Source organism: Scophthalmus maximus, chromosome 6 (genome assembly GCF_022379125.1).
Source record: "Scophthalmus maximus strain ysfricsl-2021 chromosome 6, ASM2237912v1, whole genome shotgun sequence".
In the NCBI taxonomy this organism is placed as follows: domain Eukaryota; kingdom Metazoa; phylum Chordata; class Actinopteri; order Pleuronectiformes; family Scophthalmidae; genus Scophthalmus; species Scophthalmus maximus.
Genome location: NC_061520.1, coordinates 9,889,498 through 9,915,685, shown reverse-complemented (window position 1 = coordinate 9,915,685; position 26,188 = coordinate 9,889,498). Strand labels below are relative to the sequence as shown.

General features: G+C 40.8%; 1 protein-coding gene across 9 annotated transcripts in view; it reads right to left on the bottom strand.

The window, feature by feature from the left end:
* Positions 1-26,188, bottom strand: part of atp2b2 (ATPase plasma membrane Ca2+ transporting 2) — a 107,579-nt gene that overhangs the window by 23,430 nt on the left and 57,961 nt on the right. For all 9 annotated transcript variants that reach the window (XM_035631820.2, XM_035631809.2, XM_047332474.1 and 6 more), the window contains 10 exons: positions 18,758-18,958; positions 15,018-15,275; positions 14,438-14,563; positions 12,966-13,091; positions 12,582-12,605; positions 10,714-10,806; positions 8,259-8,300; positions 5,877-6,041; positions 3,937-4,151; positions 3,341-3,583 (listed from right to left, as the gene is read on the bottom strand). In XM_035631820.2, the coding sequence (XP_035487713.2) occupies positions 3,341-3,583; positions 3,937-4,151; positions 5,877-6,041; positions 8,259-8,300; positions 10,714-10,806; positions 12,582-12,605; positions 12,966-13,091; positions 14,438-14,563; positions 15,018-15,275; positions 18,758-18,958 (1,493 nt within the window). The remainder of the gene's footprint in view (positions 1-3,340; positions 3,584-3,936; positions 4,152-5,876; positions 6,042-8,258; positions 8,301-10,713; positions 10,807-12,581; positions 12,606-12,965; positions 13,092-14,437; positions 14,564-15,017; positions 15,276-18,757; positions 18,959-26,188) is intronic.

The following is a 26,188-nucleotide window of genomic DNA, read 5'->3' as shown; positions in this document are numbered from 1 at the left end:
TCTGTTTAACACTACAAAATGTATTACAAATCAGCAACAAGATGTCCGTCACGTGTGTCGCCGGCTCACTGTATTGATCGATGACATAATCTTGAATGTGATCAGCTCCTCAACCATCCCCTAAACCAACTAAACCACACGGCCCGTGAAAGCATGAAATCGATCGTGTCGCGTGTGAAGAAAATGCCTCGAAAACATCAAAGCACAAAGTCATTCTAATGTGAAGAGGAGAGAAGAGAAGAGAAGTGCCCAAAATATTTCCAAACACGGGGACACTGGGTGCTTCAAGCTAAAGTCATCCAAGACTCATCTCTCCTCCATGTGCGAGCAAGCACACGATGTCCAGATGACAGAAGCCCTCTGAGCCGAAGCCAATTACAACGCAACCCTCACTGCTCGCCAGAGAACAGAAATGAGGCAGTTTGTTTTAATTACAAACCATAAGTTGCTCATTGAAGATCAAAACATGGGATTGTTTTTCCCAACAGAATTTAGTTTTTTCTATAATCAATATTTCAACATCAGACACACCCACAGCATGCACGTAAACTACACAACTGAAGCCTCCAGTGTGTGTGTGTGTGTGTGTGTGTGTGTGTGTGTGTATGGGCGTGTTTGTTATCCGCCTCTCTAACCGGAATAATGACCTGAGCAGGTGGTTGAAGCAACACGAGACTGAGCTCCCGGGACCCTCGCACAGCCATGCTAAACACACACCACTGTGCCGCGAGAACACGCACCTGTGATCTCGAAGCCCCCCTACAGGGTCAGGATGCCAGATATGACAGAAGTGTGTTTGACTGACATTTGTGTGTGAAGTGCAAAGCGCAGACGCAAACACAACACAACCCAATGGACGACATCAATGTGATGACTAAACTAAGAACGAAAGTGAACGCCGACAGAAAAAAGGAAGAAAGAAGAAGCTAATTCTATGGGGCGAGCGTTTGCCGCGGGGCTCTTGCCACTGGCGATGACGCATGTTCCTTTGAAATGACGTCACAGGACGACATGCACATGCTGCTCTGTGGCAATGCGTAATTTGTCTGCGAGAGACATCTAAAGTATCTGCTTGAGTGCTTGTGTGTATGCACGTGTGTGCATATCCTTTACAGGATATATGAATATGTGAATAAGTGGTCACCGTTTAAAGAAAATGTAATCCCTTTACAAACAGCTAGCTTTGACCACGTTATAAACAAGAACATTTGAAAAACTTCCAAAGCCTGACAAACAAAAAAAATGCTCTATGAAATAAGTGCAAATAAATTACAGTATTTGTGTCTAGGCACCCGTGCATGCAAAATACATGTGGGTGTGCACATGCTGTATGTGTGTAGGGTTTGGTAAATGTGTGTGAATTTGTGTGAATTTGTCCCTGGAGCAGGAGGATTCTCCACTGTAGAGTCTGTATGTGCTGCAGAAGAAGCAGGGCTATACCAGTGGCTATATCATGAAGCCAGAGAGGCGGTAGGGGACTGATATAGGTATCAAAGCCTGCCTCTTTGCCTTTGTGCCTTTGTGTGCTGGCCATCAAAGCCTTGCATAGCCGTCTGGGCATCCCACAGGATTGGCCTCTTATATAAAAACACACCAGCCAGCATTACTGCATGAGTGGCACTGAGGGAGGCAGGAAGAGATGTACCAAATATTCTTCAGACATTTTCCCTTTTGCATCTTACTTTTCAAGTTCATTTCATTCCTCAATTATATCTGCCCGTCTCCTTCTTGCTTTTACTTTCTTCCTTTCCTTCATACTGTACTCATAAGAGTCATCTGTAAATGAATAAATCCATGCCAACATGTAACGCGCTATCGACAATGTATGTACATGATGGTATACTTGTATGCATATATGTATGTATATGTATGTAGTCAATTTGGAAGCAAGGTGGTCAGCACAGTACATGCTGTAGATCATTACTGTAGAGTAAGATTATATAATTTCAAGTTTCCCCTAAGTTTAACTTGCACTTTGGTGCACGAGGTAACCGTGCACCAAATGAAGAGATTAAAGCAGACTAAAAGTGCCATTTAATCCACCAAGTGTAAGCTGCACTCTGCAGGTGCTTTAATTCCGTTGAGCTAAGCAGCTACGGAGTTACAATAGTCTGATGTAACGCTGTAAAGCATTCTTCCAGGTTTTCTAAAGATAACATCTTGTTAATGTCTGGGTAGAGGTGTGCTGTGGCAAGGGGGAAAACTGAGGCAACTTCAAAGTAACTGCACTGCCTCAGAGTATCTACTGTGTGTCAAACAAACCCGAGCTAGAATCTGTGGCTCTCCATCTTAAAGAGAGCCAGTGACTAACACTGTCTTCACCAAGATTCTAACACTGCGATTGTGCCTTGAGGGGTAGGCAGTGAAATCCGTGTGATCCCTCTATCGCAGATGTCCCGCCTGCCCGGCTTATTCCCCATGCAAGTACCAAAAGGGCGTCTGTCAGTTGGTCAGCCTTCAATGAGCAGACACCAAAGGGGTTTACAAGGGTAGTGGCACGCAGACAAGCACAAATGTTGTGTGCATGTGCGCACGTGAGTACACGTGGCCATGCCAGGAAAAATAACGACATCTTTATCTTGACAATCTTTGCTTTTCAGGACATGCTTGCAAAATGCTTTATTATGGAAGATACTACTTCCGATCTGTGACCTGAAGAAATAGCCATGAAAACAGATTTTTCAGATTCTGTGATTACAAGACACAACAGTGTGTCCATGTACACACACACAACCTATCTATTTCTTACTACATGCAGGTTTTTTTGGCTCGGGGAAAGCGTCTCTTTGATGCATTCACTGTGAACAAGGGACCATCTTAAGACAGACTGGATTCAATTCCTGTGTGCTACACTCCGAATATGCGCTAAGAAAAAAATTACATAACCGTCTTCAAGGTGACAAGTTGAGTGAATGCTTGGTGAATCTAAAGCAGCAGCCAAGGACATCGACTTGCTGCTTAGCCAAGAAGAAAGCTCTGCAGATCTCACCACACAAACATGCACGTACACACGCACGCACACACACACACACACACACACACACACACACAGACACACACGCACGTGCCCACAGTCTTACCTACATAGGCTTTAGTATAATAACTTCAATATAGTTACATTGGTTCATAGAGAGTGCCACATATGAAATCATAATCACAATGGAATGACTTATTGCGTGTGGTTTTTCAAATTACACATGAAAAACCATAACACTAGATTACCATTTTATATGTGATAAATAAGTGAACATATTTCACGCAACAATATTTTGTCATCTTATTTGCGTTACTTGGCGAAAGGCCTCCACTAGGGGAGAGTTCAACATTGCAGGTATCTTACCAGTATCTTAGTGGTGTAGGCGCTGTTGAGGGAGATGGAATTGACCAGTAAGTCCAGTGATTTGGGCGGCAGAACCCCAGGCTCTGGGACCACTTTATGGTGCACATCTGCGACGTAACACTGCACAACTGTCATGCGGTTGGTAGTTAGCGTGCCTGTCTTGTCGGAGCAGATAGCGGTAGCGTTGCCCATTGTTTCGCACGCATCCAGGTGACGCACCAGGTTGTTGTCTTTCATCATTTTCTGTCAGTAGGAAACAAAATGGTCGACTGTGACACATAACTATGCACGTTCGAACAAAATGCTTATGGAAAAATCCATAACTAATAAATGGATGCACAATATAGTCAAGCATGGACTTGCACTGGTGGAACTTCAGTTGCTATAAAGGCTACCAGTACAAAAAGAGGGAGGTCTGTGCTAACATGTGAAACTGCTTATGTAATATAAATCACAGCAACAGTCAAAGAAACAAAATGCTTCCCACACATTTTCTGCTTATGTCTATATCGATAGATAGATAGATATATAACTATTAAAAAATTCATACACGCCTGCAGTACCTCATTGTATGTACAGTATTTGGCATTGCTCACCTTGACAGAGTATGCCAGGGAAATGGTGACAGCCAGCGGCAGCCCCTCTGGCACGGCCACCACCAACACAGTTACACCGATGATGAAGAACTTGACGAAGAACTGGATGTAAATGGGAGTGCACTCTGGCATCCAGGGTAGCTTCTGCAGCACAAAGTTGTCGATGGCGAAATACAGGACCAGGATGATGACTGTGATGGCCGACATGAGCAAACCTGAAAGAAGAAAGACGTAATACAACAGGCATCAGCTGAGGAGAGGATGAAAAGAAAAAAAACAAAATTTCATTGGAAATTGCCAGTGATCAACAGGCTGAGGGGAGTTTCACTTTATTTTACGCGTAGCATCCAGGGACCAACTCCAGACAACTGGACAAAAGTAAACTGATTTATTGCCGTCTATACAGGGAACGTCCAAGTCTAAACGGACCAGGCTTGCCAAACCTCATTCCAAAAGAATGCAACATCATACAATGAACCGATCTGCTATTCCAAAGGTGCTTCATTTTGGAAGTTGATATCTCGTTATGAAAAACATAAGGCAGATTTACCCTGCCCGGTTTGAGTAGTAGGGACCTTTAGGAGAATTTTCTGCGATGGCCGAGTATTGTTGCTACTGGGACAAAGAATCAACAGACTAGATGAGTAGTGCGGTACTTTGTCCTAATATTTTTTTAGCAATAAAAACTGTAAGAACGGAAATAGAAACCTAACTTCGGTCTACTCATTGCAGGGCTGTTGTATTGGACTGCCTTACTTCCTTAGCGAGGTCTATTTTATTAGCTGGCATGCTAAAGAATACCTGCTTGTGGGTCTTGGTCAAAAAGCCTGGACACACCATAACCAGGTTTTGCTCTTTCCTCCATCGTCAAACGCCCCTGATTCCAGTTTGTGGGATTAACTGTACGTAACTTTGTGCAAATGATAGTTTGTACTTTGCTTTCTGATAGACATTTCCTACATACGTATATTTAGGGTATTTTACTGTATTCCATATCTGATTGCTAATCAGCTCCTGGTGTCAGGTATATGGAGAACAGGTTTGGCTGATTACATCCGATAAGCCACAGTAAAGTGCAGCACATGCAGACCAACAGAGATGCCAGAAGGTCAGGTGTTAGAAGTCCCAATATTTTCTACCAGACCGACAGGAGCTCCGTATGATCAAACGGTGCTGCTTGTACACTAATCCATCCACGGTATTTTATTGTTCTGACACCGCGTCCTCATTCCATCACTCAGGCCAACGGCGCTGATACAACAGCACACTGTAAAAATGAGGACGTCTTTAAAGGGACGCTCTGAAAACGTTTCAAGTTGAAGTGAGCGAAATAAGAATATAGCCGCTTAGAATAATGCCTTGGCGGTCCGGGCTCTTTTAACCCCCTTGACCGCTATCAATGAATATTGTGAGGATTTGTGGGGATTCAGACTTGAAATGATCTTTAATTCTCCCGACTGGTCAGGAAACATTTGCATCGTATTACTTCTATCTGTTCAGCAGTAATCCAACTGTGTTGCTGCCACAGGACACCCACAATGTGGGCACATGTGGCATGTGGGCATGTTACTAAAACTGCTTGCTAGTACAGATCTATTGCAAGTGTGGTCGAACTCAGGGGAACCATGAAATGCTTTAAATTAAATCGAATTATCAACTCGATTTTAAAGTTGCAGAAAGGGAACGAGCAGCATAATAAAGTCTCTCTTGTTCCCACTACAACGATTCAGCGGTTCCCTGGAAGACAGGTCATTTAGAAACAGGCTCTTTACTGTTCCATAATTCTGACGCTTACTCCCTAACTGCTCTAAATGCTATGAGGGACCAAGAAGTGAGTCTCGTCTTTGTGAAATATCTCGCTTTGATGGACAGAACGATGGTTCATTGCCTTTTTGTCCCTGATTTAAATGCCCCGGTGAGCGATGAGCAATTTGCTGTACCTGCTTTGCCGATCTGGACGGCCAGTTTGGTCAACTTCCCTTGCAGCACAGACTTCTCCTTCTTGGAAACGGACGGTTTCTTCCTCTCTTTTTCCTCGGTCTCTCCGCCTTCAGCACTCTTCAGAGGTTGCATCTCCATGGCAGCTGCTCCATCCTGCTTCTTTACTGTAAACACCACAAAAAAACAACAACAAAAAAACAGACAGCAGCAGTGTTAGAAATAGAGATTAAACCAAAGAAATGAGGAAGATCCATGCTAGAGCCGGGCTATAACACCCAGATTTAAAACAAGATGTCCCTTGACAAGATGAGACTTATTGGTACATATAATATTTTATGTATGGAAATTAGGATTGTTTATTTTTGTCCCAGAATTGGCTTTTGGCAAAACCAAATGGACTTTGAACCATTAAGCATTTAAAATCACGGAACTGTAGGTCTTATATGCTGCAGTTAGGGGAAGAGTGTATTTCTTATCAGTCTTCCTATCTTTTTATCACAAACACATTTAAAGTGATGAATAATTCAATGGTCCTACATCCCAGGTGCATGTCATGTGCAGCAGGTAAGACAAAGGAAACGTTATATACAACGAGTGTAGCACATTTCACAAGTTCTTTTTCAATCAATTGAATCAAAAGAGAGAATAAATCAGTTTTTTAGTAATAAAGTAGTCCCAAGACTTCTAGAGGCCAATGTGTAGCATAATAACAACATTAATACAACATTGTTCTGTAGTTAATCTCAGTTGCTGGGTAAGTTATCTGACCTTATATACTTTATCATGTTATAGCTGGACCGCATGAAAAGTTGCACTTCTATTTCAATAATAATGATAAAATGATAATTACTGGAAAGCCCCAAAGAGAGAAAGCACATACATGAATTGTACCTGATCTTATATTTTACTGAGACAGACTATTTAACCAGGATGTAGGCTCAAACTCACAAAACACAATTTCTCTGTAGACAGTTACCTATATTTGTAAATCAAATTGAATCAGACTTCTTCCACTTGTAGAACAGTCCAAATCAAAAGGTCTGCTAAAGATAATTTTGTGAAGCACATATTGATCCATGTTCAAATTAAATAAATGATCAGTCTCCATGTCACTGAGAGAGTAATGGATATTTTTTCTGCTTTACGGTGTAGAAACAAAAGCTTTTGAAAAAATAATAATAATACTGTTCAGGCAGTAATCTCAGGTATCTCACTCTGTCTCCATCCCCCTCCATCTTTTTCCCTCTCTCGATCCCTCTCACACGCACACGCCCAGGCACACGCACAGTGCTGTGCTTCTTTGTAAACGTAGCCCATTACCAAGAATCCTTCCAGTTTCCCAATCACAATGAGCCTCGTGTTTGATGCTTATGAAAAAACTTTTAATGTTGAACATTTGTCACACTCTCTAGCTGTTGCGTTTTGTTTTTTCCTCCTCCGCAACACCAGGCAGACAACATTGTGTGTATCCAGCTGTTTGCAGCAGAAGAGCAAAATCAAAGCGCTCGAATTTAAAGACAAATGTTCATCTTCGGAAAACTGCACTTTGTTCTTCATTGACCCTTTCACTCCTTTTGCTTCTGGGGGAACTGTTTCATCTTTTATCCTATTTAATATTATTGTTTGGGTTTGTCAGACACAATAGGCTATGTTAAGGCATCATTTTGGGAGAACTCGCATTTTGTTTCACTTTTCATAGATTCAACATGATACATTAACAGTGAGAAAAATAAGCATGAGGTGCACCATCGTCTATCGTCTGGGGCAAATTTCATGAGCAAAGGGGGAAAACCAGGTTGTGGTACATAACTTGGGAAAAGTACTAAAAGGACAGTTTGGGGTTTGTTTGTTTGTTGGAGAAGGGTAGCCTGGGTGAGGGGGATACACTAGTACAGGACCAGGCTGCTGTTCTCTTCTAGAGAACAAGACAAGTCAACAACACAACAACAACAACAACAACAACAGAACAACAGACCAGGGACAACACTTCGGTGACAGACAGGGTGGAGAGCAGGGATTTTCTAACCTAACGTGACTGGTGGTAAAACCTGGGTCGAATAAAAGGTGCAAGTCCTTCTGACACTTTGTCGTTTTTGCGATTGTTGGTGGTTGAATGACAGGGGACCGTCAGAGTCCCTTGGAATCCAATCGGAATTAGCACTGCAACAATCCATTTAGACCTCGGTGTTTAGAACACTGTAGGCTGGAATAAATAAAGTAACGGAGGATTTTCCACCTGCATTTGACCCAGAGCTTACATCACACACCATAGAAGGGAAAAGATGATGAGAAGAAGAGCGAGGAGGAGGAGGAGGAGGAGGAGGAGGAGGTAGGAGAGGAGAGGAGAGGAGAGGAGAGGGTGGACGATGTGGTTTGATTACCTTTTATCTGGTTGTTCTCCATATTGCCATCTTGCATTTTACCTATGATGGAGACATACAAGACAGTAACAACAAAAATAACCAAGGCAGACACGTCAACAAATTATCACCACAGAGACAACGAACACAGCGAGGACCAAAAACCACAGACAAGGAGACAGGAGAATGACTTTTAATACAACGTCTCTGCGACAGTCACATAGAAAGGCTTGTGAAATGTAAGTGATGCGATGTAACTAGCAGCTACAATAAAATGTAAGTGCGAGTCAAACCAATAAAGGACAAATACTGTAGTGTGCAGATTTTCTTGTTGTGAAGTGTGAGAAATTTTTTATTTAATAGACTTTATTTTATTCCAAAAGCAAATAATCAGGCAATTAAAACATTTGATGGGTCCTTTCAGAATTAAAAATGTTTGACATCAAGGTGTAGAGAGTGTGATATATTATTATTCTGAATGATGACAAAAAACACTTTTTCCTGATTTTTCCCCCGTCTTTAAACACTGTTACTGTGTTAAAGACGTACTTCACGAGCACAGGTAATTCCCAACACGTTGTCAAATATATACGTGTCAAATTGTCAGGGTATAAAAATGAGATATCAACACATAGATCCAGCATTTACACTGAACACTGACGGTGAGGGAGAGTACACCACGACACAAGAGACAGCATGCATTAGAGAAAAACAGCACATGCAAGATCACACACTCAGAGGGAAGCAGACTGGAGATGTGAACAATAAAGAGACCAGAGACAGAGACAGAGAGAGAGAGAGAGAGAGAGAGAGAGAGAGAGAGAGAGAGAGAGAGAGAGAGAGAGAGAGAGAGAGAGAGAGAGAGAGAGCCTCCCACATGGTGAAGTTATATAAGAACAACTGGAGGCAAGTTGAAAACTGGAGTTTGGGGACAGTGAATATATTATACTGTTGGATTCTGCTCATACAAGGAGTGGACTTAAATCATATTTGCATTTTCAGTCAAACAATATTGTTATGAGTACACATGTAGACGTACACATGCTGCGCACATCCTTTTAAAATCCTAGTCCTATCCTTTCAAAAACAAATGTACACATAACCTTTACAAAATAAGACAGCATTATTAAGAGAGCGTTTATGATATACTGCAGCGTTGATCCCATCATCGTCCCAGGCTCTAATTACAGGGATTTGCACTTTGTCTCAGTGGTAGGCATGAACTGCACAAAATCTGTCTTTCTGTGCTTTATACTTAAATGCCAGTTAGAAAAAATAAGTCAATGAGAGCCAGAAGACTACTTTCACAGAATCGTCTGCATGTGTATGGAGAACAAATTGCTTGTTTCACCCTAACGTCCACATTAGCCAAATTCCCCTAAGTCATAAAAAAAAGAGGAAGCTGGAGATGAAAAAAATCTCCCTGATGCAGCCCAGGACAGCTCAAAGTCACCACTACAGTGCAGATGACGCCCATCCCGCCTTGGGTACAAACACTTTGGGGCTAATCTCCAAGGAGACGAGGATAAGAAAGAACCCATTGCAACAATGAATGAAATTTGTCTTTTTGCATCCCATCCAGCTAACACAGAAATAGAGGATCTGCACAAAGTGATCTCAGGAGACTACCAACTAAAGGGGAGGGCCCTTCAGCAGGACTATTCCATTCTAGTGGCATCTTGTTTACTCTAAGAAATCTAAACCTATACGGCACATTTCACAGTTTTATATTTTTTAAGAAACACCCATATGGATTTTTATATCAGGAGTTAAATGAGAGGGTTGAAACCATTATCACGTCTGTTCAGTCAGTACGAAGCTACAGCCAGCAGCCAGTTAGCTTATCTTTGCACAAAGATTGGAAACGGGAAAACAGTCTGCAGGACGATGTCCAATGAAAACAAAAGCTGCCTACTAGCACGCCTAAAGCTCAGTAATTAAAATGTTATATCTTGTTTGTTCTTAATAAAAACCTGTACACAACCCAACATGTCGGCGTCATACGACAGACGTTTTCTTCTTCCTCTTTTCTAATGCTCAGCAAGAAAGAAAAGTTAATGTATTTCACAAACTGTTTCTTTAAAAGTGACATCATGTTTTCCTTATTCTTTTTTTCATGAACGTATAGAGAAAGGCTTCAATGTTTTCCACAACTTCTATTACTTTCACCAAATAAAGGGATTTATTAATTTAATTTTACTTTGCATTTAAAGATGGAGCAAAACATTTTTTTTTTACGCAACATGATCATAGATTTTGACATCAGTAATAGGATAAAGAGAGGAACACGTTTCCCACGTAAAGATGAAATGTATGGACAGCGAGGACATAAGGGGGTTCCGACACAACTGAGGCGGGAGGTGGAGCAGAGGGTGAGCAGCCATGGTAGGAGGCAACTGGAGAGAGGTGAAGGTACAGAAGGAGTCACCAGGTCACGACAGAAAGACATCAAAGATCAGATGGTTTGTCAACCTACCATTAATTAGGCTGGCACTGCCAATGGCATTAATACCTGCAGCCCCATCCGTGGCTATAGTTGCGATAGGGTGGATAGAGGGATGGGAGCAGTCTAGCCATGATGGTCGAACACGAATGAACAAAACAAACACACGCGCACACACACACACACACACACACACATGTGCACACACAGGACAATGAACAGAAATAACATGGTTATAGCACATTTATTAGATTCAGCATGTGAAGACTGTGTGTGACGGCTAAAATGGAATCAGTGTGAATTATAAATGCATTTATTTGTACATGTACTTATCTTTATGTGAACCTCAGAAGTAAGAGCTTTAGGAAAATGTTAATTAACAAACGTTGGACAGACATGAAACATGAAATCTGAACATATGTGTAAAACAATATAACAAAAGGTGAAACCAGAGCTTCAAAAAAACAAACAAACTACTCTAAGTTGATTTAACAAGACACCTGTTTGTTTCAATGCACCGCATATAATCCTGTATGTGAAGTAATCGGTAGTGCTAATATTGTATTTAACCTCTTTCATATTGTGTCTTGATTGCATACATTGTCATTTCAGCTTTGATTATTGGCAGTGTGAAGTTAATTTAAACCATGTTATTTGTGTCACAGCTTTAAGCATCAAAAAAACACAATTTCAGCAAAAATCCGAAACATATGAGCTAAAAGATGTTATGTAACCAATTTGAAGCTAAACATCTCCAATGTAAAAGTAAATAAAATGTAAAAGGCCTCACATATTAACCAGGGATGTGAAGATTCTCAGATATCCAGGTCAAGTGCTTTGCCTATGAAACTGTACTTGCTTTAGGTTCTCGAAGATATTTCAACATAAAATGACTTTGTTGTACATTAGTTTAGTTATATTAATGCTTTATATATATATTTATTTATATTTAAGTATTGTCAATGCAACTTTAAGTAAAATGAACTTATTTACATTTTACTAACAAATCAAATATTGAGCACAATACGTGGTATTTTTTTGTAAATTGAAAAAAATCAGCTATTTTAAATCGATGATTAAAGATGATTACAGGAGTATTAATGTAAATGACCTGATGTCATTGTTCAATGATAAATTCCCTGGACCCACGTTGCGTGTTACATCAAACTGATCGGATTAATCCATTTTACGCTATGATATGATAGAGTCATATCACAATCATATTGTTGACCAGTAACAGAACAAGTCCAGACGAGAAAACACACCGTGTCAATTTTTGTTTGTGTTAAGATCAGATGAAGGAAGTATCGCCACAGAGGATGACATGTTCACAGTTACCATGTACAGTGAGACAGTACTGGAGCAAAATGCTCAATGTGCTTCATGTAACAGGTAACAGGTAACACTGGCAACAAATTCCTTCTGAGGATAAATGTGCGTAGTGTAAAATGTATTATACGAAAGCTTTTACTTTCTACTTTACTCTCTGCTGCTGGTACATGTGCTGTACATCTGCAAGGCTGTCGCTCTCATGTCATCGTTCTGTTATGAAGCACATAAGACGAGTCTGACAGCCTTGCTCTATTCATGGCATTCAACGCGTCTATGAAGCGGGCCTCGATGTTGAATGCGGGTTAGTTGGTTTGATGAAAGCAGAGCCTGTTATAGGAGGAGAGGATTATGCATTGTGAAATGTGTCATTGAATCTGTCAGCACTTAAAAAGATGCAGTGTTGCGGTGATGAGGCTTCTCTTTTTAAGTGAGGAATTAAGACTGAGGGGAAAAGGTGCTTGGATGCTGGACAGGGGTGAAGAGAGTAACGGTGGTTTATCGGGGAATGTCAGGAGGGGTTACAGATTGAAAGGATCACTCCCAGAGGTCGGAGCAAGGAAATACACTACCTGTGTTCCGGTGTCCGTCTTCCACTGCACGTCGATCACGGCGAATTTTGAAACGAAAAGAGAGAAAGGACAATAATGTGGCTAAATCTGGATACTGCAGCTCACAACTGTTCCACCAACACTCGTTTCACACAAATATATACACATTCGGGTTTGTCAGGTAATGTACAACGAATACCTACAAAAAGGTTGATACAGTTCATGAGAGTTTAAACAAGGTGTCATCTGTTCATTGGAGTTTATCATTTATAACCTTTAACACTTACATTATGAATATACACACATATAGAAAATATCCTCAGTATTACTGAGGCAACTGCAGAAAAAAAACCTCTTACTGGACATGTTTATAAAATGATAAATTCAAGAAAATAATCATCTTACCTTTCTTTTCTTTCTTCTCTTCTTCTTCGGTGTTGGCCCCCAGCAGGGTGAAGATGATTCCAGTCTGAGAGTTGACACCGACGGCGGTCACCACCATGCGCCCTGACCCCTCCATCACATGGGTCCCTGGAGAACAGCAGCAGAGTGTTATAATTATAATAATAATAATAATATGTTACAGCTGGATTATAAATATTTTCTGCATTTGCTTTAAAATTACATTCTTTGTTCATCTGTAATGAACATTTTTGTAAACAAACATTATTGAAGCCAAAATTCTGCACTTTCACCCCATTCACTGTTTTAGTTGAAAATTAATGGGCAGGAGTTGACAGCCACAATCCGTGTGCAAATACTTGCAGGCTGCACTACACTTGAGTGTATGTGAATATGTACAGTTCAGATGGAAAATGATTAACCTTTGCCAGAGTCAGTCGATGAGCGTGAATAAGAGACTAATTAAAGGAGGTGGCAAAAAGGCACAAAGCTAATTATCCACACGAAAGAAAATAGCAAGATTTGAGAACAGATTAACCCACGTTTCTGTTATCAGGGAAGTTCTTCATTTCTAAGCATCATACAGCTGCAAATGCTGGTGTTTCTGCTGCAGCAAAAACTAAACCAATAAAGAGGGAAAACCGGATTAAAAAACTGACCTTTTTGTCCTCCGTCTGAGACACTGCCAGGACTGTGGCTTAATTTGATTTTGTTTAAGATAGATTGTTTAAAAGGAGCTAGACAAACCAAACCTTACAATTAAAAACAACTAAAATTTCTCAGAGGCTTTCAAGGTGACTGTCAACTGAAATTATTATAAAAAAAAAAATTCTGTACAAGGGGAAAAGGTAGAATTTTCTATTTCTGTAATTTATTTAGAGGTGGTGAATGGATAATAAGAGGTTGTGCCGTTCAGCTAGTAGGTATAATAAACCAAACTTTTTTTCTCTGGCTCAGTTCCGATGCAGGGTGACACGTATTTTCTTTTTGCATAAAAAACTTAAAAACAATTATATATCTCTCCATTTATTTTGGTGAAGTGCTGTTATTTCGCGACATCTATTGCACTTCTGTCCGTTCTGGGAGAGGGATGCCTCACTTGTGTCCCTCCTTGAGGATTCTGTGTTTGTTTTCCCCCCTGTTAAAAGGTTTTTCTTTTTTAGCTTTTCCTCAATACAGTCGAGGGTTAAACACAGAGGATGTTGCGCATTGTACAGGCAAATTTTGATTTGTGTTAATGAGAAATACAAATACAATTTGATTGATTGATTTAAGAAATGCAGGTCAGTACAATATAACTGTCTAGTTGAAGGGATAAAAAAATCAAGTCCAAACTCAGTAATGTGATTCACTTTCACAAGGGAGACATTTGAATAAGGGGAAAAGTTTAGAGAGCTAAGTATCAACGTCTAGTCACCAACTCTGCGTTTCACAACATTGCGCGCCGGAAAAGTGTGCATCAACTGGCGTCCTACCAGACAACAGCATGGGGTCCCTGTCTGCCGCCTTCTTGACGTGGTCGGACTCGCCGGTCAGTGATGACTCATCAATCTTCAGGTCATTGCCCTGGATCAACACTCCATCCGCTGGAAGCAGATCGCCTGCAACAACGGAGATGCAAAAGAGTCGCTATCCGCAGTGGATTGACTTACAGTTATGCGTGTGACAGATCCAAAATTTGATGAGAAAATTCATCAGAGAATAACATTCAGGCAAGAGCGTTGTTCAATGCGGTATATGTCTTTTACATGATAGTATTGTGACAGGGTGTGTGTGTTGCTCATTATATGTGTCCGTCTGCAGCTTATTAAATTGCGAAATTTGTCTCCAGCCGCTTCTTTGCATTGACTCTGTATGTGGTCTACTCACTTAAAAATAATTTGAGTTGCTTCCAGTGTCAACGCACCATAATATTGAGGTCGAAATATTCAATGGATTCTGTTTCAAAGCTCTTTGAGCAATGAATTTACACCAAGACAATATTTGCATTTTGAGTTTACTGCCCTTCACTGTGTGGAATAAAGTGAGTAAGCTAACACATCTCCTCACACCTACCGTATTTGATCTGTGCGATATCTCCGACCATGATGTCGGCCACGGGCAGCTGTATCACCTGGCTACCGCGGACCACCTGGAATTTCTGCTCCTGCTCGATGCGGTTCTGCAGCCCACGGAACTGCTTCTCCTTCGACCAGTCGTTGAAGGCCGTGACGAGCACCACACACACCACAGACAACAGGATGGCCACGCCCTCGATCCAGCCGGCTTCCGCCTCGCCATCGTCCTCTACCCCGCCCGCCGCTGCGCCACAGGCTGCGGTTTTCGTGAAAGTTGGGGAGGTGTCATAAATTTACAAGCATTAACTTGTTTTTCATACATGCTTAAACAGTGTACTGAGGTATTCTGGCACAGGTGTAATCAAAGCTCACGCTCAATGAACGGCTGTGACTATGTGGGCAGAGTGTGTGTGAATGTAGGGGGAAAGAAATGTGGATGTGCAATTTCTTTACAAATGTGCAATGAGAGCAATATCAAAGACAGCTCTGTAAAAAAAAAAATGAACTCATGGAATGAGCCTTTTTTTGATTCATTTACTCTACTTCAAATGGAGGCACTGTCGTCCCCTGGCTGTGCACCGACAGACTGGAGCACATTTGAGAATGAAAAAAGGCCTATTCCCAGTCCTCCTCGCCTTGCCTCTTGTAATATCGTGGGAGCAATTGTGCTCTATACTCCTGGCAGGCTGTCCCCAGTGGGGCGATTTACTTTGAACACACACACACACACACACACAAAATGAACAGCTCACAAGAGAGTCCATATTATAAACATAAGATTTTTCTGGGGTCTCATGGAACCAACAACTAGACTGTAGAAGCAATTTGGACTAACTGGTGCACTACAGAGGGGCTCCAATCAATATGCTACACTGCACGCAGTAACAAAATTATTCTCCTTCATCTGTGAGACCACCAGGAACATGCACACATACTGTATGTATTTGAAGTTAATGATTTATCTATTTAAATGTACTGAATATTTTTCCTTTTGTACGCTCGTTCTTTTCACATCCTCTGATGAAAAAAAGGGTCATGTTGTCTGTGGAGATTCTCATTCATCCAGGTCATAGTTATCCAAAAGGGTGTTGAATCAGGAGCAACTGTTCAAGAATGTACAACCAAGTCCAGTTGCTCCTGATTCAACACCCTTGTGGAAAAGTCATGCTACTCCACAGTACGTTTTCTACAGTTCATCTTGGTCTGGGGAAAATGAGCTCCTGGTATTGACACGTAACATGTTAGTATTTTGAAATTCAGAACTATTCTACCTCCTTAAAGATTATTTATCATTCAGACTAACGTGTGTGTGTGTGTGTGTTACTTCATTTGTGTGTGGGAATTTAGAAACAAAGGGCGAGTGTGATCATAGTGTGGTTTTTTTGCTGCGAGACAAAGGTTAAATGTTACCGCCCACATCCCCACACGATAAGTTATGTAAGGATGTATAAGTGAGTAATATATTAAACAGGGCCTTATAATGTAATATATCCCTAGATTCATATAGGATTGCTATTGACTTTAATTTTGTTAATCAATGATCAATCTAGGGATTGTGTCGAAAAACTCTTTCAATTTTAACATCACAGATTTGTAATGCAATATCCATAACAATTTATTTTCAAAGTCTTATTAATGTTAAAACATATATATTTATAGTGAATTGTGGCTCTTATAGTCTTGTTGTCAAATATTAATATAATATATATTGCTGTCATTTATTAAAACAATTTAGATGGATGAGTTCCGTCCGTCACTGCAGCACAGTGTCACAGTATGATAAGTACAATGAGGATAGTAGCTGTCCGTGGTGCTGAAGTGCCAACAAAACACCCAAACACACAAAATAATTTCACATTTGCAGGTGACTGAGAAACTTATGACTGGGTGGAATGTGAATGAATGAATTAAAGTCTGTGAGCTTCAAAGACAGTTTAAATAATTTGTTTGGATTCTTTACCGAACCATGTTGATTTCAGTGTCTCCTGTGTTTTTCACATGTTGCATGTTTTATATTTGATACAGAGCCAATTAAGGACCCGACTCATTTATCTGCAGCCAGGCTTTTTTCAAATGTAAATGAAATTCAAGCCCTCCCACCAACATCTATTTCTGGACCACAGAGCTTCTTTTTTTTTTGAACCTATGAATAGACAAAACGGTAAAAAAAAAGAAAAAAAAAGGCAGTGAGAAATGTGTGCTTGTGTTCGTGGATGTGTGTGGATGGTGTGTGGGCGTCTGGTTGGTCCAAGTTATCTTGGTGTCAACTTTTCCCTGCGTTGGATAAGCCAGACCATCAGAAATCAGTATTATAAGCCAATATTAGTATAGAATCAATATTTTACAAAGATCTGCACATACTGTATATTTTTTATAGGTTCCATCCTTTTTTTTTTTTTTTTTTGCGGATTTTGATTATGATTGTATTATTCTGGTCACCTTTATAGGATTTATCATCACTTTTAGTATATTATAACTGATGATTTCATAGTGATATTTATTCATGGTTCGATTTATTACATCTATTGAAATTTTTATGAGCAGTTTTTCTGTCATTGGGTCAAATTCATAGTATCAGGACATCATCTGATTTTCAAGACAGTCTGCTGCAGATGTTGTTCATCGCTCCTCTGTAACTCACACCTACATTCATTTGATGTTTTTGTGAATACGGTGATGCTAATCTTGCTGAATCACTCTGCTATTCACATCTATTCATATCCCCAGGACATTATGTGCTGATTTAGATTCATATGTATTCATGTATTTCAAATATGAGAAGAGACTTGCATATTGGCACCCTTTTTTTTTTCTTCTTTTTTATTGCCACCAGTTAAAGGGAAGCTTGATTATGTGTCTGCACTGGACGCAGTTATTAGCATAATGATTCCTTTGGTAGTTCTCTGCTTTATTTGGATTCGGTGATGCAAAGAGCTCAATGAAAGAGCAAAGCGGCTAAAAATGGCACACACAAAACAGGAATCTACAAAGAACAAGCACTTTTCTCGATTGACACAATTACAGTCGATCAATAATAACAACTACAAAATCAATTAAAAAGAGAAACAATGATTTGATTGACTAGCCTTGTGCTTCCGCCGCCGCCGTGTTTAAGCCCCGTAAAAATGATGACTGGCCCCTTTGTCTGGGTAACTGAATTCCATTACTGTGATAATGTTGGGAGCAATGACTGATGTCGCTGACTCAGCACCTCATTATGGTCTCTGTCTTCATTTCCTGTTTCACAGCTCACAGGGCTGATGTATGGGCTCAGGGAGCTCAAGGTTATTTTTCTACTCAACACTTCATTAACCTTCCCGGTGCTTTTCATACGCACATTTAACACATTCATAATGTGCACGCGCGCACACACACACACACACACACACACACACACACAAATTAGCCCTATAATCGATGAGTCACTTGACCTCTTCAGGCAGGTCATCAACAAAGTGCGACCTGCCTCACCAATTAAAAAGTGTGTGTGCACAAATGTAGGTGTAAGTGTGTCAGCGAGTGCCGGTAATGTCAGAGGAAGTGATGTCAGCCAGTCAACGCAACTATAGTCGTTTGCTGCTCTGCGCAATAGTGGAGATACCAGAGATTACACAGCGTGTGTGTGTGTGTGTGTGTGTGTGTGTGTGTGTGTGTCTGTGTCTGTCTCAAGACCTCCAAACGAGTGACAGAGAGACATTTTTATTGGAAGTGATACTGCTGGAGCTGCTTCATACTCACACTCTCCGGAGCTGTCTCCGGGTGGGTGGTAGAAGGAGAGGCCCAGGGAGACCAGTGCAGCGACCTCCAGGATGATGAGGGTGACATCCTGCAGGGCCTCCCACACCAGCTGCAGGAAGGTTTTTGGCTTCTTTGGAGGTATCAGGTTTGCCCCAAATATTTCTTTTCTCTTGTCCAGGTCGGCTTGGTCACCTGTGAGGCCTGGGAGAGGAAGAGGGGAGGGGGGGGGGGGAATGAGCGATTCATTGATAGGACGGTACATCACTGCACAATGATTGTAGTTGTTTGTTACTTTTGTGTTGCAGTAGTTTTACACTGCATATATATAGATATATATATATATATATCTATATATAGATATATAAAGACACAGATTTCTGCTTTCTTTTTTATTTGATCCAAGAAAATCGCCATTTTCATCCTCACCACAGTTTAAAACTGCAAATGAAACTGCTGAGTTTTAAAAAAAAAAACTATTTTTAAAATGTTCTTTTCTTTTAAGTGAATAGTTCTGATCTAGAGCCAGTTTTGCGTTTTATTGTTCTTTCTCAGTTTCACAGCACACACACAAGCCGTCTCTAATTACCAGCTTGAGTCATGGTTCCTTATATAATTCTGCTCTCAGAGATGAGGGCCTCATCCACCTCCTCATATACACCATGAACCACTGTACATAAATATCTTTTGTGCTTTTATCTGAAGAAGAAAAAAACCTTCACACTGGCTTGAGGCACAATTTACTTTTAGACTTCTGTTCAGAAATGTATTTGTGTACAGCAGCTCTCAAGTAATGTGGCAAAAGCACATGCAGTACTTTGGCTAGAGGTCATTTGAACTTCATAATCCAAACAGCATCACTACAAATGCTTAGCCTTTTGGGTGCCAGTTTACTTTTTCTTCAAACTTTCCTTTAAAGATGCATTATACAAGTTTAAAATGTGGTTGATTCAGAATCACAGCACACTGAGTGTTTTGTATGTGGTGAATTATCTTTTGTAACGGACCTTAAAAGCAAAGAGCTAAGATCTTCTGACCAACACTCACTAGTAGATCCTAAGTCAAGGCTGGTAACTAAGGGCCAGTTGAAATTATTCATAAAGGATTTCTACTCAGCCACATTGCTGGTTTGCGCCTGGCTGCTTTTTCATTGCAGCTCCGTTCTCCGCATGCTGAGAACAGACACACAGTGCTCGTAGATGGTCTGTCTCTGTGTCTCGCTCTCTCTCTCCCTCAACAACCGCAGACATTACCACAGCATTATGTCATGCGCGGTACGTCACTGGGTCTCCCAGGAGTGGCCCTGGATGGCACCTGATAACATCACCGCCGCATGACACCGCTTCGCATGTGACCACATGTGACTGCGAGATGGCTTATTAACGCCTGCAAAGCGGAACGTGACGATCCGTCTCCGACCGGCGGACGAAGACAGAGGGACAAACGGAGAGGACGACTGAGCTATTGTGTGAAAATTCAGTTTTAAATACGGCAGAAAAAAAAAATGCAAAACAGCAAAAGTAGATCTGTTTCACTTGAAAAAGACAGAAGGAGTTGCAGGAAAAGGGAGGAGAAGGGGAAAGAAGGAGGGCAGGCAGAAAAGAGAACAATTGCCAGCTCCTACATGGGAGAATGCCCTGGTTACAAATAGATCAGTCTTTAAATAGCCTCATTATCTATTCTCTTTTAAATGTCTCAGTGAGAGGACCTAGCATGTTCCTCCATTGATCTCCACAGAACCCTGCTTCACATCACACACAAACATGTCTGTGTGTGTGTGTGTGTGTGTGAGGGAGATAAGGTTCGCCAAGCTTGTCTGCAGTTGCTAGCACTATCGCATTGTAAAACTAGGGCTCACATCAACAGGCTTTAGCCAGTTCCAATTGGTCGCACACACACACACACACACACACACGAGCGGAGACGAACATATTGATACATTCTACATTCAGCGTGTGTATAGACCCCTCCATCTTTTTTAGCTAGGCCAGGTGCACACTGAATACAACATTCATTCATATTTGTATTGAATGCTGCTTTGACCATTTTTTTTTGTCCTGGTGGTAAAAATAACAAATACATATACTAATACACCTAGTCCACATTTCATTCCGTAGGCAGGGGAGCTAGGTGCACTCTGCATAAGGGAAACAATCATTTCATATTAAAACGCAGCGTACTCCTCCATGCGCGACCTCTGCACTGTATGAGATGATGCATTGGTTCAGAATGACATTTAACGTTGTTAGAAACTTTTAACGGTCTTTTCCTTAAATGTCTTTGAGTTTGGGAGCTATGCTGTAATCAATCTCCTCAATCATTCAACACTTTTTGCTTCCTGGAAAATCTTCTTGCTACGTTATCGTTCATTCCTGGGTGGCCGATTGCAGTGTCGCTCACAGCTAAAAGTTGACTGCTGCCAGATTTTGAAATATTCTAGGCTAAATACCATCAGCCCACCTTACTGCTCTAACAGTGGGTTTTAAACGGTGGCGTTACACGGATGAGTCACGACATCCTCAGAAAGGATTAAGAATGATTACAAACAAAACTTGGTGCTATAGTTTACCAGCTACTGAAGTCTGAAAAGATGATAATATACTGGCAAACGACTGTGTACTAAATGTATATGATCAATCGATGGGAATAGATATGAAACTCCAAGTATAATGGGTGATTTATGTTAGTAAAGAGCTATTATTTCTTTTATGAAGGTTTGTATGGTGAATGCCTTTGTGAATCCACATTCAGTATGAAAAATGAAAAACGAGATGGGAGATGATGTTATTAGAATAAGATGCAGTTCCTATTCAGATCATCAGATGATGGATTTAAAACAAACAGTGAGCAACCTGGTGACTCAGCAGATTTAGGCAAAAGTCCATGCATCCTGCCTTTTAATCTTATTTATGAATTTGACTACATGTCCTAAAGTCTTTCTAAAGCCATTTCCAGTTACTTTCCAGAGAATAGTTTTCTAATAAATCATTTTTATACTATAAAAAAACTGCCCATACTTGATTGTGTATGATTACAATTTGTAATTACAATGAGAAATGATATTAATCAAGAAAAATTACAACGCCATAAATTATCGGCACAGGCTTCTCTGGTTCTCTGAGTTCAGGGCCAAGAGAAGCTGAAGCTGCTTCTGTAATGAAAAGACAAATTGGCTCTGAAAGGAGCTTCTGTAGATCATTTAACAAACCCCACCGTGCAGTTTGGCATGGTGACAACACTAATGTAATCATAATAACATACTATGCCATTAAAAATATGATGATGAGACTTGGGCGGCTACTTATAATTGTTTTTTCCATTAAGTTGTAAATTACCTTACCGATTTATCACATATTGTTTAGTCAATGAAACATAAAAAATTGATTGCCAGTTTATAACATTAAGTTTTAAAAAAAATGTATGGTGACATAAAACAGAGAAAGGCATCAAATGTTCACATTGAGAGAAGTAGGAAACGTATATAATTGGCGTTTTTTTTCTTCATATCTGACTTAAATTATCAAAATTACTTTCTGAAACTTTGAAACCATTCTCATTTTATGGCTTTTAATGTACTGATCTGTCAACCGCAGCTGGACCTGTGATTCAAATCCAATTGGACCAAACGCACTATACCTAACATCCTGTTTCCAAATGGAGGGGACAGGGACAAAAAAAAAAAGGAAAAAGAAAAAAGAAACTTTATGCTATCCACTGCATGAGAGGAAGTGGGATTTTTTTTCAGTCAGAGGGAACATTATGGCATATTTTAACAGTTGGCCCTTTTTTGTCAGTGGCTAAAAATAGATCTCCATGGAAACGCTATGCATCCCACTCGTTCAGTGGAAATACCCGCGACTCTGAACCTTGGAGAATGTATGAATTCTGAAGTGCTCCTGAGTGTGTGTGTTTGTCTTTTTTTTTCTGTGACGCATACATACTGTATACATGCACAGTTATGTTAAGACAAAAAAAATGAAGAATGAAAAGGTGCGATGACCTCCAAATGTCCTTGTAAAATAAGCATATCATAGTGCAGCAGCAAAGATACAATTATATAAAAAAATGTTTTTATGCATCATGTCAAACAATTTTTCCCCCTGCATGCCTTCTCTTTCACGTTTTCCTGCCTCTCTGTATCAACTCCCCCCCCCCCCCACGTTCACAATACTCAGAGCCACATTGTCCAATACAAGTCACCATGGCAACAGGGTTGTACGATGATGATGATCACCATCATAACGACGCAAAAATATTGATGCTTTTTTTTTTCCCTGCAGCAAATCAATAGCTTCAACATGTGTTCTCAGCTCTCACCATTTTAAAAAGAGAGGGGGGGGGGGGGGGTGGCAGAGACGGTTGAAGTGTGACTCACACAGCACAAGAGGGTGAGGAAATAAAGAAGAAGAGGGAGACAGGGACCAAAGCACAGAACAAGAGTAGGCTGGATGTAGAGTAACTCTATGAATAATAACCCATCATCGGTAAAAATGTGGATAATTATCATGCTCTTATTAGAAAATGGGAGTGATGGAGAAATGTGTCACAGTGTCCTTGAGAATGACCTCTATAACAATGACACCATTTTATACCATAAAAGAGGAGAGGGACACAAAAGGCACACTACATTAGGAATAGCTGCGAAGGGTGTGAGTTTCTTGAGGACGACATTAAAAAGACGGTGTTGTGTTATGGATCAGTAAATGGCATGGGGGGGGCTGAAAGGAAGGCGGAATGACTCAGAAAACAGGAAGTCGAAACAAAGGTTAGCGAAGACAACAAAATGCAAAAAGAAATATCCTTACTCTCGCTGAGAAGGTGGTGGGCTTATGTACGACAATATGAAAGATATTACATACTGTACTTAATTATTATGTTATGGTGCTGTAGCTCAAGTGATCAATGCACCGGATTGCTTTTACATTTGCCTTCTACTTGTTTTCCGTGTTTGAGCTGCATGTTTCTTCCTTTACATTTGTTCTTAACTCCGTATGTACGTGCACGGATACTTACTGAAAAACCAGAGTCAACTTCCTTGTGTCCTTGGCCAGTCAAGCTGACTGCGATATGATTTTTGTCATTTTTCATGTGTGCAAACAAATGGATCATAGTTTACAGTTTCCAAGGTGATACATTTTCCAAACTATATGACTATACTGTGTTTATATACACACACATATATATATATATATATATATGCATGTAATTTCAAGGCTTTTTAAAAAATTTATATTAAAACCAATTACGAGAGTCGAGAGTATAGCAACAATAATATGTGGGGATAAGTCACACCTGAGAGACAGATGTACTGTAAGCAGGTAAAAACTCAGTGTACAGTATGCACGTTCTTGTAAACTGCATAGGTTAACACTGTGATTAGAACATACAAATGTATCATACACACGTGGAAGCACACTTTATACATGTTTGTGACATTTTCGGTCATTCATTTGGGGCAGAGTCTGAAATTTAAAATAAAAAAAAAGATTGAATCCAAATCACTGAAACCGTCGTGAGGAATGTAAGTGAATTAAACGAATTGTTCTTGTGAGGGCGGCCACGCCCTGCAGCACAGCAGGTCCACCCACTGTTAAATGAAGACGCAATTAAAGAGGAAGACTTTTTTTTTTTTCTTCTTCACTTACAGACAGTGGGGCTGGATGTTTTGGGGGAAACATCAGGGGACCTGTATTAGTGAAGCATTTAAAAACAGCAGCAGCACGCTGTGTTTTTCCGTGTTCACGGAAGGTTTCTCCAGTTTATAGACCTGCTCCGCCTCGGCTTCATCTCGTCTTCGTTGCTCAGATTACAATGTGGTTTTGTGTGCACTGATTTTTTTTGCTGTTCGCTCAACGCCCTGTTGCAATTGCGAGCACAGGGGGGCACAGCGGGAGGCTCGCAAGCTCTCTCTCTTTGCGAGGATGAGAGGATGTGACATGTCAGTGCAGCAACACACATGCAGTCTTGCTCTTTTCTGTACAGACCATTGAACAACTCACATTCTCGCAGGCCAAACACGCAGGCAGACACACTGTACTGTGTGTAAACAAACAACTGAGGGAACACACTCTCTTCTCATTTGATGTGGAGTCACAGGCTGGGTGCACACACACACACACACACACACACACACACACACAAACACACACACACACACACACACACACACACAGATCTATCGTTCATTCCCCTATAGACAGTCCCATCTGAGAGGTAATGGACTGGAAAGTGACACTGAGCAATTTCTGATACCGTGGCTTTCCCATCATGAGTGCACTGTATGCATGTGTGTGTGTTTGTTTTCATACGAGTGTCTAATGACACCACAGTGCGACCTGTTATGGTGGTTTTCTGCATGTGTTGACAAAATAATGTTCATTGCGCAGTAGAGAGCTCAGATGAGGTCTCGTCATGGCGGCTGCTTTTACAGGCAAAAATGCTTTCAAGTTTGCATTTTGGGGGATATGCACTTAATGTATTTGCTTTTTTTTTTCTTTCCTCGCGGAGAGTTGGATGAAAGGATTGAGCCCACTCCCACATCTGCACGGTAAGTACGCAGCTGGGGCCGGCAGCTGTTTAGCCTAGCTTAGCACGAAGACACTAATTCAACACTAATTAACACGTTATATGTTGTTTGTTTAATCCGTGCAAAAAACCACAGAGGGGGATGGGGGGCGCCACGAATTTAAACAGGCATGTAATCCCCAGCGAATTGTTTTCTCTGTTTGAGATATAGAGGGTAATTAGTGAGGTTTGGTGGGCAATTTTTTTTTTGGGAACGTTGTACATATGGGATAGCAGTTTCCACCATTTTCTAAAGGGCTGGCTTCCAGTTATATACACATTTTTTATATTTTATACTAGTTTGAGAGATTGGGGGGAATAAACATAGGAACGAAAATTTGAATGTGGTTAATTACATAGTTTTCATACTATATATTAAATGAAACTTTACAGTATTGAGGCAGTGAACGTCAGACGGACATATGCAGCATACATGTATGGACATAAACACACACACACACCCACACACACACACACACACACACACTAACCCATTAATCCCTAATCATAGGAACCTTGCCCACCTCATGGACCTGGGCATCCCAACCCCCCGGAACTACGAAGAAGAAACTGAATATATTGTTGGACACGACATAGGACAGTGTGGTTTGTAAGGTTCACCCAACAACCAAATTAAATGAATGTTGAAATGCAGAAAATGGAACATTCAATGCGGTGTGTGTGTGTGTGTGTGTGAGTCTGTGGGGGCAGCTGTTAAAGTGGGTGAGTTCTGCTGTCAGGCACTGTGCTCTATGAGTCTGACTCATGCAAGAGATGGTACAATGGAGTGAGAGAACACAGATCACAGATCACAGCTCTCTCTCTCTCTCTCTCTCTCGCTCTCTGTCACAAACATGTATACACACCACT